This window comes from Syngnathus acus, chromosome 10, assembly GCF_901709675.1.
Source record: "Syngnathus acus chromosome 10, fSynAcu1.2, whole genome shotgun sequence".
Lineage (NCBI taxonomy): Eukaryota > Metazoa > Chordata > Actinopteri > Syngnathiformes > Syngnathidae > Syngnathus > Syngnathus acus.
Genome location: NC_051095.1, coordinates 21,157,177 through 21,170,812, shown reverse-complemented (window position 1 = coordinate 21,170,812; position 13,636 = coordinate 21,157,177). Strand labels below are relative to the sequence as shown.

The 13,636-nt window shown below is 41.4% G+C and overlaps 1 protein-coding gene across 1 annotated transcript in view; it reads left to right on the top strand.

Annotated features, from left to right (window-relative positions):
• Positions 1 to 13,636, top strand: part of gpc3 (glypican 3) — an 89,153-nt gene that overhangs the window by 56,704 nt on the left and 18,813 nt on the right. Inside the window, exon 7 of the mRNA XM_037260667.1 lies at positions 13,036 to 13,222. Within this exon, the coding sequence (XP_037116562.1) occupies positions 13,036 to 13,222 (187 nt within the window). The remainder of the gene's footprint in view (positions 1 to 13,035; positions 13,223 to 13,636) is intronic.

The following is a 13,636-nucleotide window of genomic DNA, read 5'->3' as shown; positions in this document are numbered from 1 at the left end:
AATGACGATTGCTTTTTACACAAAGGTGAGTGGACAGTGAGTCTCAGGTGTCAAACTTAAATCTGTTTTCACATCTGGTGGTGTTTCTTCCTTATGACTTTGATATACCTCGAATGCCAAATTGGAAGCCTTAAAGTTCCCCCGATCAATTACAACGCTAAACTGCCCATGGCAATTAATGATGACAATTACATTACAATGACAAAATGATGACAATTACTCTAAATTAAAAGTTACACCTTCATGTGTGTGGACTGACTGACAAGAGACTGGGCAAGATTTGCATTTTACTTTTACACTTTGCAATCTAATTTGTTGACATCTCATTGTGATACAGAGAGGGGTTAAAAGCAATGTGATGTGAGACAGTTCAACAACAACTTTTAATACTTAATGATCAACTTGACAATATGAAATAATTGCTAATAAGGAAACAACAGAGAATTGTACATAATCATTTGTCTGGATACAGGACATTATTTGAAACTTGTTGAAAGAAATGAGAAAGTGCTTTTTCAGTGTGCACAAGTGATGAAGGTTGAACAAGTCGTTTTGAGAAATTCAGTTTTGATCCGACAAATGCACCAAAGCAAAATTTTTTTTTTTTTACAAATTACATTTAAAATAACCCCAACTGTACTAAATTAATTGATTAGGATGAAAAATGTACTTTAGTTTCAGGGTTTTTTTAAAGGACTTTTGTTTCTATTTTATTTTGTTCACAAAAATACCTTTTCACTTTTTGTTTTAGTTTAACTAAAAACCCTTGCAACATACCATCTGCTCTGCTCACCTTGGATCTATTTCTGGCCTACCTGATGAGTCATATTTCCAAACCACTTCTGGTCGTTCAGCTAAAAATGACTAAAATACACACAGCTAAAAATGAGAAAAATAAACACACATTCTAAAGTTAGCTTTCTTTGTTGCTGTGCCATTGCAGTATTATACTCCAAAGACTACATTTTGCTGCTCTCTTGCTGCTCCGAAATTAAATTCGGCCGACCGCTACATGTCGAGACGTAAATACACGAGGCTCTTATTCTCTTCCATTGTTGTTTGTTAACGTCTTATTCCAACTGACACATTGAAAGCGCTGTGGTTTTCACGGTCTTCTATTTTGAAGCGGGAAAACTAACTGTCTATCCCAAGCTGAACTGAGCCAAGCAATACTGTACAGTGGAAAGCAACCAAATTATTTTAGATGACAACACTGTCCAAACAATCCAATCTCTTGCAAAAATAAGGCCGTGGCTGGTGATAAGTAGTTGATAATCACTGTCTAATTTTTCTGTATGGACTGTATGTGTTCAGACTTCAGATGTGCTGTTTCAAAAACCTCCAATAACCCTTTTTAAACACATCTTCAATTGTCAGGCTACACTGGGAATGTCCGATTTATATTTTTTCTTCTTCTCTGCGCCAAATGCACTATGACGGAAACCGTGAGAAATGCAAGTATGCAGCGGAAATGTGTCGTTTCTCACATTGTCAGCATTGATCTGAATATCTATCGTCACAGAGGCTATCTGGTTGGGGAACCCAAAGGAAAACAAAAGAAATCCAAAAATATCTTTTCTCACGCTTAACACTGCTAATCATGGCTGAGCCGCATCCAAGGTTAACATGATGTGGTAACGCTGAATGGATTGAGAGAAATTTGCTTTCGTCTGCTGTTTTACCCTCACAAATTGTTGAAGCAACACAAGACTTTGAGGAGCCGTGGCACATTTTTGTCACTGTGTGAGGTCCCGTCTGTGCAGTTTGGAGTATGTCAAAGCTGACGTAGTCAAGTGTACGTCAAGGCAACACATCTCCTCCACTGCTTGCGATGTGTGTCTGTTGTGAAAAGTGGCCCGGACAGCTCTCGTGTAGTGACGAGGGCCTTCAAGTGAGAGCAGAGCATATTATTTTGATGATGTCTTCTTGTTCTTCAGAGATGAGCTTTTTTTTGCTCCACATCTGTTGAACTTCCCAGAGTATCGAGTTTCTGCTCCCAACAACTAATCTCACAGGAGATGGTTGAGCTACTGGCAAAATAGAGCAATTATGTGATTGGTCTTTGATTATAGAGCGTTTCCCACTCATTTGTTGGATGAATTTGCAATTTAGAGGGTCAGACCTCTTGGGACTTCTTCTGACAAACTCAACTTGGCAATGTGACACTCTTTAGAGAGGTACATTAACAACACAATGGATATGAAAGAAGTCTTTGTAAGGATGCTATTTTGGCAACATTCAATTAATTCATGGCAATTGCTTTCTCATTAGCAGATTAACTCATCTTTGAATTCTGCCTTAAGTGTTTTACAAGTTGGAGCCTTCTTTATCTCTACTGGCTCTTTGGCCCTCTTTCCAACACTCCAGCTGTGCTGACTTGTGGGTGACAGACTCCAGTTCTGTCGCGCCTCCCTCCCTTCCCACCTCGTCCTTCCCTCTAAAGCCCAAGATCCCCTCCTCTCTTTCCAGCTTCCCAGGCTAATTGAAGCCAGAACCTGGGAAAATCCAGCAGGTAGAACTGGAATCCAGGGTGGAAAATAAACCAGATCCCGAGTGCCAGAAATTCCATCACACAGTCTCACTTCCTCAGAGGCACCAGAGCCTGGACGGCCAGTATGTGCGTGACACATTATGCAAACCCGTATGGAATACACACACACACTGAACATGTACATGCACTGTGTACTTTTTTTTTTTTTCTTCAAACATGCATGCTCCTATAATTATAACCAATACTTTTCACATATGCCTGTGACATAAACCCAGATGGTTTGACGCCATAAATTACGTGACATACACATTCCATGTGCATAATTGCAGCCGATTCTTAAGAGTGCGAGCATTTGTTAGCTTTCTCTTATCAAGTGTGCTTGCAACCAGACTAATAGACACCAAGGGTGTCAGACAGGGCCTGCTGTTTTGTAAACGTACACTTGCTCACCTAGCCATTATGCTCCCTCAAGTCAAAGATTTCTGTTTGATGTTATTTACCAAGCGTTATTCAACAAACCCCCTCGGGGCCTTCGTCCTATTGCCCTCCTAGGTTTTATGTGGCTTGAAGTACGTTTACTCTTGAAGCGGTGGAGGCTTGTTATTCTGCTAGATTTGTGAGCGGGCGATAAGCCATGAGGGTTTTTTAAATGAAGTGTGACACCTGGTGTAAACCTCTGAGGAGCTAGGGGGCATTTATGCAGGCGCAGTCGTCAAAGCGCCACACGCATGTTATCCTTTCAGGTGGCTTTGGGCTTCATGCTAGCTTTGAGATTGGAGGTGTTGTGTGAAGTTCTGGTTCTTTAACTTGAGGAATCTAACAAGCAGATAACCCTCCCACTGCCCCCCAGACGTCCGTCCACATAGTCCCAAAGCAGCCCTCTCCCCTGCTGGCTGGGAGGTCAGACAGAGCATGTGAGGGCCCTTTTCCTCCCAATTAGTCTGCCTGCTAATGAGGCCCAAGCATCCCTTCTGCCGCCCATTTCTCCTCAGACTTCCATACTTCCACCCCCTTGCCTGCCTGTACCCCCCCACTTCGAGCCTTTTGGCTCAAGTCAGGGTCACCTCTCACCTACACCACGGCCACGCCATTGCACATTGTGTCATTATGACATGGCAGGGTTATTTTTTTAAAGTCTTGGCTGCACTAAAAATAAATTATAATTTGGACCAACTTTTACAAAAATATATATATTCTAGTCTTTACAACTAATTTGATCCTTTTCTCTCCAATAATGATTTAGTTGATCCAATTGAAAGTATTACTTTGCCTTAGTCAAACAGTTACATTGACACCAAGTAATTTATTATGAAGAACAGACTGCATTGACTAAGAATTCTACTATTCTCTCCATTCAAATTGCCTTTCTCCTTTTTGTTTCCCTTGATCTTCTTCCTTTTGCTTCCCTATTTCTTTAGTCTTGCTTCCCGTGTGGCGGACATGCTCAGTCATCGTGCTGTCCTCGTTTCTACTTTGCATCATTTGTCATGATTTAGCTAAGAATGGACATAAGAAAAACGCATTAGCCATAGCCACTTAAAAACCAAGACATCTCGACTTTTTACCTTCACTAAGTTATCTCGAGCAATTGACGTCAACATGGTGTGACATCACATGGTCATACATGTGACTTGAATGTCAGTTGTTTCACTTTATGTGGCTCAAGGTTGCTGCCCACCTCAGTGCAGTGTTTTTTTGTTTGTCTTGGTACATTAAAGATTAAAGATTAAAGTCCCAATGATCGTCACACACACACCTGGGTGTGGTGAAATTTGTCCTCTGCATTTAACCCATCCCCGTGTGATTTTAATCCATCCCCTGGGGGAGAGGGGAGCAGTGAGCAGCAGCGGTGCCGCGCTCGGGAATCAGTTGGTGATCTAACCCCCCAAGTCCAACCCTTAATGCTGAGTGCCAAGCAGGGAGGCAATGGGTCCCATTTTTATAGTCTTTGGTATGACCCGGCCGGGGTTTGAACCCACAACCTTCCAGTCTCAGGGCGGACACTCTACCACTAGGCCACTGAGCCTGTTTTATTACTATTTATTATTATTTATTACTGTTTCTTCCTTTTTTGTCTTTTTGCCAAGATGCATATGAAGATATGAACAGCTGAGTTCTTCGTGCTGAAGTTTCTGACATCCTGAGCTTGTTGTCACTGGGCGCAGTCACATGCTCCTGTGTAACAGGATCCCTCCCCCCGCAAAGAGGTCAGGGGTCACACTTCCTGTTTCCTGCCTGTGCTAGGTCATCAGAGGGTCTCCATGTGAGGGTCACAGACCTTCTCCGCCTTTTGTTTGGGGCAGGCACAGCAGAGGAGAGGCTCCTCTCTGGACCTGTCAGAGTGTTTGTACTCCCTTAACTTTTTTCATTGCCCCTCAAGGTCCCTGGCTTTTCATCTCAGCACACCCCTTTTACCTCAGGTTGTGGCAGCTCTGCACGCGTGTCTGCCAGGGCTGGACTGGGACAATAAAATAAAATAACAAATAAAATAAAATATTGTCTGTACTACTTAAACCATTCTTCATTTTATTTTAAACAAAATATGTTTGCAATTGCCAGTGTTATATAAAGAGAAGACCATTTGCAATTTTGCTATATTAGCAACAAACATGAATTTGCTTTTGTGGGCCACATTAAAAGATGTGTCTGGCCGTGTCTGGCCCCAGGGCCTTGAGTTTGACACATGTGCTTTAAATAGTGGGCCAGTTTCTTATGGAGGAAAAAAGGGAGGGGGTTGAGGATAAAGACAGCTTTGACCGGTCCCATGAGGACTATTTCAAGTGTGTCTGCTGTTCACTTCAATTTCGTTTAGATTGTGTTTGTCCTTATACATGAAGCAATGGGCATACGTATCAATCAATTCATTATTGAAGTAATCATTAATAATTTGCGAGATAGTCCGCAAAATAAAAACAAGGTGGTGCCTGCTATGAAGCTACAGTAACATGCACCCTAAAATTATTCAAAAACAAATTTGGAATTGAAGCTATTTATTTATTTATTTATTTATTTATTTATTTGCTGAATGGTAATCTTTTAATGTCAGCTTCCTCCCACATTCCAAAAACATGCACATTGGGTTGACTGAAGGCTAAACTGCTCGTAGGTGTTAGAGCGAGCAATAATTTGTGCCCTGTCATGGGCAACGAGTCCAGGATTTACCCTGCCCCTTCCTCTGCTGGGATAGGTTCCATCCTACCTGCGACCCTAAAAGTGCAATAGATTTATGGTCTTTTCACTCATCAATTCATTCATCACGCATTCAATGTAGTGCTTTCCTTCCTCTGCTGCTCAATATTCACCACAGGTATAGAAACGTGAACTCATAGCCTTTGGAGAGATTGTTCATCATAAAAAAAATATTTGTATTGAACAATTAACAAATATAGTATAATAAAGTTTCTCGCTAGTCAAGGACATTTAGGCCATGGCATTGTGGCCATAGTTTGCATCATCGCTATGGACAAACAAAATACTTTTTTGTGTACTGTTTTCATTCAATATACAGAGATTTTTTGGTAATGCTGATCTTTTTTTTAGCAACCCAGACGTCGGTAAATATGTTTTTAAAAATACCGTATTTTTGTGCATGTGAAATAGCTTTAGTCAAAGGCCCACCCTTATTACGCACTATCTCTGCTGGGAGTTCATATTATATTATTTCATCCAACTGAGAGTCTGTCGGCTAGGTGTGATCATGGGATTCTCGTGCCATGACCATCTGCTGGAAATGGAGGGTTTCTTAGCAACACATGACTCTGGGAACCACCTTGACAACGTGCAAAGGAAACGAGTAGCAGACAAAAAGAGATTGTCCGAGGAGAGTAATCTGATTTTGCATCCAGCTGCTTGGACAGGACTAAGTCTTTTCAAACTGTTCAACTTCATGCACACAATCGGTCACATTCACAGAAATGAGTCAAGATTATCATAGGGATTGCCTCTACCTCAGAATGGTTGAATTTTATTTTTTCACTAGCTATTCTAAAAACTTTTAATACAGGGCACTACATTCATGTCTTAAACTGTGCTGAGTCTGACTAGATAAACACACACACACACACACACTGGTGCGTTTTCATTTTGCAAAGATGGCATAGCAACAAATGATTAAATTTGATAGTCCTAAAATATGTAAACAGCTCAAGAGATTTTTTCCCAAAGCTAATTGAAACAAGAAACAAAGCGAGTGCCAGCAAAATATAAATTCCAGTTTTCAGTCCAGCGAGGAATCTGGAAATGAAGTTGTGGGCTTAGTCACAAAGGTGGAGTGGGTCCACACCCAGTTTAACGGCCGCAGAGCTGCTTTTCTTTTCTGTGTTTGTGTTACGACTGGAATTAACATCAGGAAATTAATCTTGTCTGCGTTAACCGTCTGAGGCAGAGCGACCGTTGCGTGACATACTGAGCCACGCTACAGGAGGACAGGAGTTGGGTGGGGGCACGCTGCGTTGTGGGCCTGTCAGAGAAAAGAATGCAAGAGAGAGACAGAAAGAGACAGAGAGAGTACATGTTTAGAGAGTACATTTGAGTTTCTGAGGAATATAGATGAATAATGAGCCGGGAGCTGCAGGTGGGACGGCAGCGCTATACACAGAGCTTTCCATGACTCAAAGGGTGGAAAGTTCCTGCTGTCATACTGTATGTAGACTCTGTCTGCCTGCGCGGCTTTGGATTTAAGGCATAGAGAATCAATGTTCTTTTTGACCTCCATCAACAGTGTTGGGAGTAAACCTTTACAGTATTAACGCACAGTAACTTGTTTTTTCTTTTGCTCCAAGGCAAGGCCCGACAGCAGAAGACTTGACCTACATTTGCAATGTAAATTCTAAAAGCGGTACCTTACGATGTGTGAGAACCGACATGTGAATTTAGCGGCAGTCGTTCAAATTTTGCTTTGATTTGGGAGCGCAAACTTGAAATATGAGCATTGTATGATGATTTTATTTGAATATATTGTAGTAATTAGATATCTACTGATTCTGAATTGCTTCAGATGATGTACGTGGCACGTCACTGAAGTACACTTTTGCTGTGTTGATGGTTACTATACCATATTTTCCGCACTATAAGGCGCACCGGATTATAAGGCGCACCTTCAATGAATGGCCATTTTAAAACTTTGTCCATATATAAGGCGCACCGGATCATAAGGCGCATAGAATAAATAACTCAATGTTGCTCAAACGTTAATGCAATCACAATATAGTAACACTCAAAATAGTGAAAACAATAACAATATATCAATAACTCAACGTTGCTCAAACGTTAATATCACCCAACACACAAAATAAACACGTAAAGCTTTAATACGTTAGTCCTCATCCACGAATCCATATTGGTCCATATATAAGGCGCACCGGATTATAAGGCGCACTGTCGGCTTTTGAGAAAATTTGAGGTTTTTTGGTGCCCCTTATAGTGCGGAAAATACGGTAATTGCCACATGATGGTAAGGTGAGAGGTGAAATATGTCCTGACTGAAAGTACCAAAATGTACAGCAGACCACTGCTATTTCAGTTTTCTAGTAGCTCTTTTATACTGTCTATCAATGTGTTGGATATGGTTATCAGTTTTAGATGCCACAGACTACGTTTAAAAAGTGTTTTATAATCATCTGCATTTGCGTTTACTCAGGCACGCTGTGACTTGGCTTTCTAATTGTGTGTAATTTTCCTGCTTGTCTGACTGTACTGCATGGTTGGCTTTTTAGCGACTGTTGATGCATTAAAATAGAAATCCTTGAATGTAGCAGAAATGTTTAGCATGTAATGTTTATCACAGCAGGAGTAGTGGTTAACAGCACGCCTCATTCACATCTATGAGGTTTGGGGTTATTTTAATACTCTCTGTGACGACACTTGATGATACAAGTCGATCGTCACAACAAAGTGACTGGATAGAAAAAACAACTAATGATTGTTTTTAATGTACGTAAAACTGTGTCAGTTCAAAATTATTCTCTCTGAATTGTTGGTATTGGTTTTGGCATTGTTGTTTTGTTAAAGGCTATGGAGGTGTTAAACTCAAATGTCATAGTTTTGCATTCTGCAGTTGTTTTGATTTAAAGTATTGCAGAGTATTTGGGAGAGGTGAATGCATTTTCTCTTTTAGTGATGCTTCAACTGTTTTTTTTCTTTGCTTTTTTCTTTTAACTGTGTTGTCAGAGACAGATAAGACCAAGCCCATGCTGCGTTTTGACATATTGTTGCACTGATGTAATGTGGTAGTGTGGTTTTAATTTCATATTTCACTCTTACTCTTGGTGAGTTGACAGCTTGCTATGAAACTGTCTGCACATTTATTTATAGCAGTTTTTGGAGGAATGGTTAACACTTAGTACTTTGCTTCTCTGTGACTGTCTGTCTTGTACGATTAAACTAGTCAGTAAAGTGATCAGGAAAAGCAAAATGCAGTATCCCCCCCCGATGGTCATGATGACATCACAAGTGCACTGCCAAATGATCTATAGCTTTGCTTTTTTAGTGTTGTGGATAAACGGTGAACTTTTACCTGTTTAGCTAAGCTGAGGGGTCTTTACTCATTGGGTCGTACAGGTATACCTCATGAAACCTAGAATGAGTCAGTGTAACGATGGCAGCTTGAATGTTTATGCGCAGAGGTGTGTGTGCTGGCAGGTGGTAAGTTACACATGGCTGTGTTTGCACAAACTCCACTCCACACAGGGCCACAGTTATTTTTTGTTTCACCGTTTTTCCATGTTATTTTTCAAAAATACCTTGAACCATTTCGTCATTGCGGTGCTTTTCGGGTGTTGGTTTGTCTTGGATGTTCACAACTCAACAATCAGTCCCACAAATTTTTATTTGGTGGGCTGTTTTATGTGTAAAGCACAATACTTTTGAATGGTCCTTAATGCACCACTAAGACAACCTTGTACTAACCTACACCTACATTTATTTACTATTAGGGCCACACACCTGAAAAAGTTAGCTTAGTAATTAAGATTTAGGTCTCAAGTAAAACAAAATATTCGGATGTTATTTTCAAAAGTACGACGTTATTCACAATGCTCATTTCAACAACATTTCCAGTGTTTTTCAACATTGTAAGCCCTCTGTTATGGAAACGCTCCAAATGATAAGACTAGCGAAAATAGATATGCATGAAAAGCAGTAGTCTCTTGGGGAACTCCGGCCCCAAGTTGTGTAGATTAGATTTGTGGACAAGATGTGTTGACGCATTGCAAGAAACTTTGTGAGCAGCAGATTCCGTCTGGGCCTAGTCACAAGCGTCTTGTCCAGACTTGTCCTCTGCATTGAGAAGAGCATAACGCAGGACTTGACAAGGAGACCCTTTTTCCTAACATGTTCTGTCTTCATTACTCAACTGCTGTCTGTCACTTGCAACAGTGCTCGTTCACTTTCTGTAGACACACGCAAGATGATACACGTTTCTGTTCCGTCTTTGTCCTTCCTATTTTTCACGCATCATTATGAATGACAGAACTCGACCAGTGAGAGCAGGTTTATTTGTATCAGTGCAGGTCCCCGTTGCTTGGTTGCAGCTGTTGTGTCCAGCACTGACCCTGTGTGGAGTTCATGTCCTGTGTGGGAGGCTGTGACGACCTTGTGGTTTCTGTGTTGCTGTTTGAGCTGGCCTGCATTAAGCACAATTCCACACAACTTTGTGTGCTGCCGCTGTAAAGTGAGCATTTCCTTGGTGGGATTTTTGCTGGGGGGGGTGAACCCACAATCATTTGGAGGCTCATAGCTATGTTAAATTCGTGCTGCCAGCCCTTAGTGCAAACCATGCAAGCCTTAATGGAAAGCATACTGAGCACTTTGCAAAAATCTCTCTTTTATCTGTCCCCATGCTCATTTTTGCTTTGGGTTTTTTGTCTTATTTCATTCCACAATACTCCCTGGTGCCTGGTGAAGCAACTTGAGGTTTCTCCATTTTGTGGTGACTGAATGCTCTGTTCAGATCACGGTTCCAGCCATGCCAAAAGAGCAGCGTCACTTGTGACACAAGCATAAAATCCAGCCCTCCCTGCTCGCACTGCTAAGGCAGACGCAAGCAACCGGTGGAGAGAAGCCACCGCGCCCTGCCACAGAGGCCCACCTCTGTGTGGAAAATGGCACCGGCGAAGGGCTACTGCTTGCTTCGACCACTGCTATAATTATGCTGCCCACTTCTTTTTATAATTCCCCAAAAAACATCTCAATTCTCAGCCTCTGTGCCTCTACTGGTATTTATACCTGGCCTGATAATGACCTTGCTCTCCTTGTGTAGGACCAAAACTAGACATCAATCAATCAATCAATCAATCAATCAATCAATCAATCAATCAATCAATCAATCAATCACATTTTCAATCAACCATTCTCCTTTCACCAAGATAATGTTCCGTTTTGATTGACAGTGTTTTTCTGATGGTGTCAATTTGACACCATCAGAAAAAATCTGTGTGTTAGAATGTCTCTTGTGCACTGGTGGAGTTAGGATTTCTTTTGTTGGGGGGCCCCAAGGATATCTCTCTGTTTTTTTTTTTTGCAAACACCCAAAAATGCTGAAAATTTGTTTTTATGTCTTCCTTGTGGGGAGAAAATCCCAGGACAATCGAATATAATCTACCCAAAAGACAATTATTTGGCCTGGCACCTAGGGCTGCAAGCATATTTCATGAGGGGGTGCTCCCTGCGGCCCCCCTCTAGCTCCGCCAATGGTCATGTGGAAAAAAAACTTGAGGTGTCTACTCAGTGAGTATATTGTCAAATGGCAGTTGAATATTTTTGTTTTTTTAAATGCTCCACCCCCCACCTAACTTACCGTGAACCATTTTGTCATCACGCTACTTTTTAAGTGTTTGTTTGCCTTAGCTGGCCTGCAAGGCACCCTCAGAAGTCCAAACTGGTTGCCCTGAGAAGGAATTTCTGCGAGTCAGTAAATCTATCTAAGACTCCGGCCAAAGTGTTCTCTCTTAAAGAAGAAGTTCTCTCAGTACATTTAACTACCACTCATCATTGAGGGTATTTGTTCTCCAGTGACACCTCTTGTCTCACCTATGTATCATCCATTCTCCACGTGAAAGGGTATTTGTCAATCCTAATATGTATGTGAATAGCCTTTTAGAAATGTTTTCTCCTCTATAGTTTTTGGAAATAATTGGAAATTTGTTTAGGCATGCATAGTAGATTGTTGGGGTTGTGTGTTCCCTCTGTTGGAATTGTAGAATTTATGCCAAGGAAGGGAACAGCTTTGTTTATCCTCTGACTGACATCATTTTGTGATTAGTTTTATACTTCAGCTGTCTCTCTTTGTCTTGCTTGAACACGCACGCAAACACAGTTCAATCACAGCTGACCGGAGACACAGCACATATGAACCCAATTTTCTCTCAGAGAAAGCCTAAAGAACAAAAACAACAACAACACAACCTGAATGCTGACGTATGCAGATAGGAAGGAACACAATAAAAAGCATACAAGGAGGCACAGCGGTGAGATAAAAGGAGGACTCGCAAGGCAGGCCGTTGGAATTTAGCACATCTGTTAGCTTGGCAGGGCTCTCAATCATGTGCAATGTTAAGGAGGCTGAAGGATGGTCAGAGAGTGACAGGCGAGGTCGTCTCTGCGCTCACTCGCGTTTTTCACCAGTAGGTACAAAAATGAACTTTCCCCCTTCGTTCCTCTTTTGGTGATGCATCAGAATGTTTCCTCTTTCAAGTTGTAATGTTTCACATGATTTTAATCACGAAATTATACACTGCAAAATATTTGCACAATTCTGCTTTTGTTTCTGAGATTGGATTGCCATAGTGCTCAGTTAAACACTTCCGTTAAGAGCTTCTGTAAAATTCTTGGCAAGTATCTGCTTTTCAGCCAAGAGTCCAACTTATGCTAAGAATCTGCTGAACAGATGTGACAAATTAATCGAGAGATCGTGGCCACAATTTATTTAACAAAAGAAGACTGTATATACAACACAAGTTAATTTTCATTTTTCATCAACTCCCCATTTCTTACACATATGCACTGGAATATTTATCCAACCGTATTTTTATGGACCATGGCACAGTCATGCTGGTATAGAAAGGGGTCTTTTGCACACGGTTCCCGCAAATGTCTTGTTGAATGAAAACTTGAGATTCAGGTAGTAGAGGTCAGTCCAACTCTTGATTTGCCAATACTGTGTCCATCTTCCTTTCATCCATTTTCTATACCACTTGACCTCATTAGGGTCTTGGTTGAGCTGGAGCCTATTACAACTGACTTTGGCCATGAATCATAGGACCTCTTTTTTTCTCATTTATCCCTTGGGCGCCAAGTTGTTTGCCAGGATTAACAAAATCTGTGAGCTCCACTCTTCCATTTTGTAAAATAATCAATTATATGGAGCTGCTGTTTGCATAGAATTAGTATTATTTTGCTGAATGTCATTAAGTTAGAGTTTGTGTTGCGTTGGGTGATTCATACAATACAATCATAGTGTTGCTCACTTCTTGAATGAGCTTGATGCATTTGACTGTTTTGAATGTCAGTGTACTGATTGGCTTGACCGCTTCCCGTTTCTTGCACAGCTGCTGCGGCATGTAACGGTATCTGAAAAGCGCTGGAGGGCCCGGACGCGCACAGGTGGCATTGACGGATGGAACGACGAAGGCGAAGAGGGATTTCAAAGCGGCGACTGTGATGATGAGGACGAATGCACTGGCGTGTCTGGCCTGGGACCACCCCCGCGACGCAAACGGTTACGCGTCTTTGCAGGTTAGATGCATGCTTTCATTTATGAGCCTTCTGTCCATTGTATGGTTCCTGCTCCACTTACCTTAGCTGTACAAAAGCAGGTAACATCAGGTACAATGAGGTACTGTTTCTACCTGGTCAGCCGGGTTTCAAGTATGCAGGGCTAATACCAGATTGAGCATGTAAATAACCTCTGGTTGCTCACTGATCAAGCTGATTCTTAACCGGCATGTCATATTTCAAGGCATGCAGCTTAAAAACACCCCCAAAAAAATAAACACACATGCTGTAGTTAATTATGGTTACAACATTCGGCTTTCTTGTCGCCTGTAGTACTCAATCCCCACCCAATTGAAACCCATCACCTTCTCATGTGTTGTTGCGTGTTTGCATATGTTCTAATTCATTCTTTCAATGTGCTGGTGTTTTCATAGC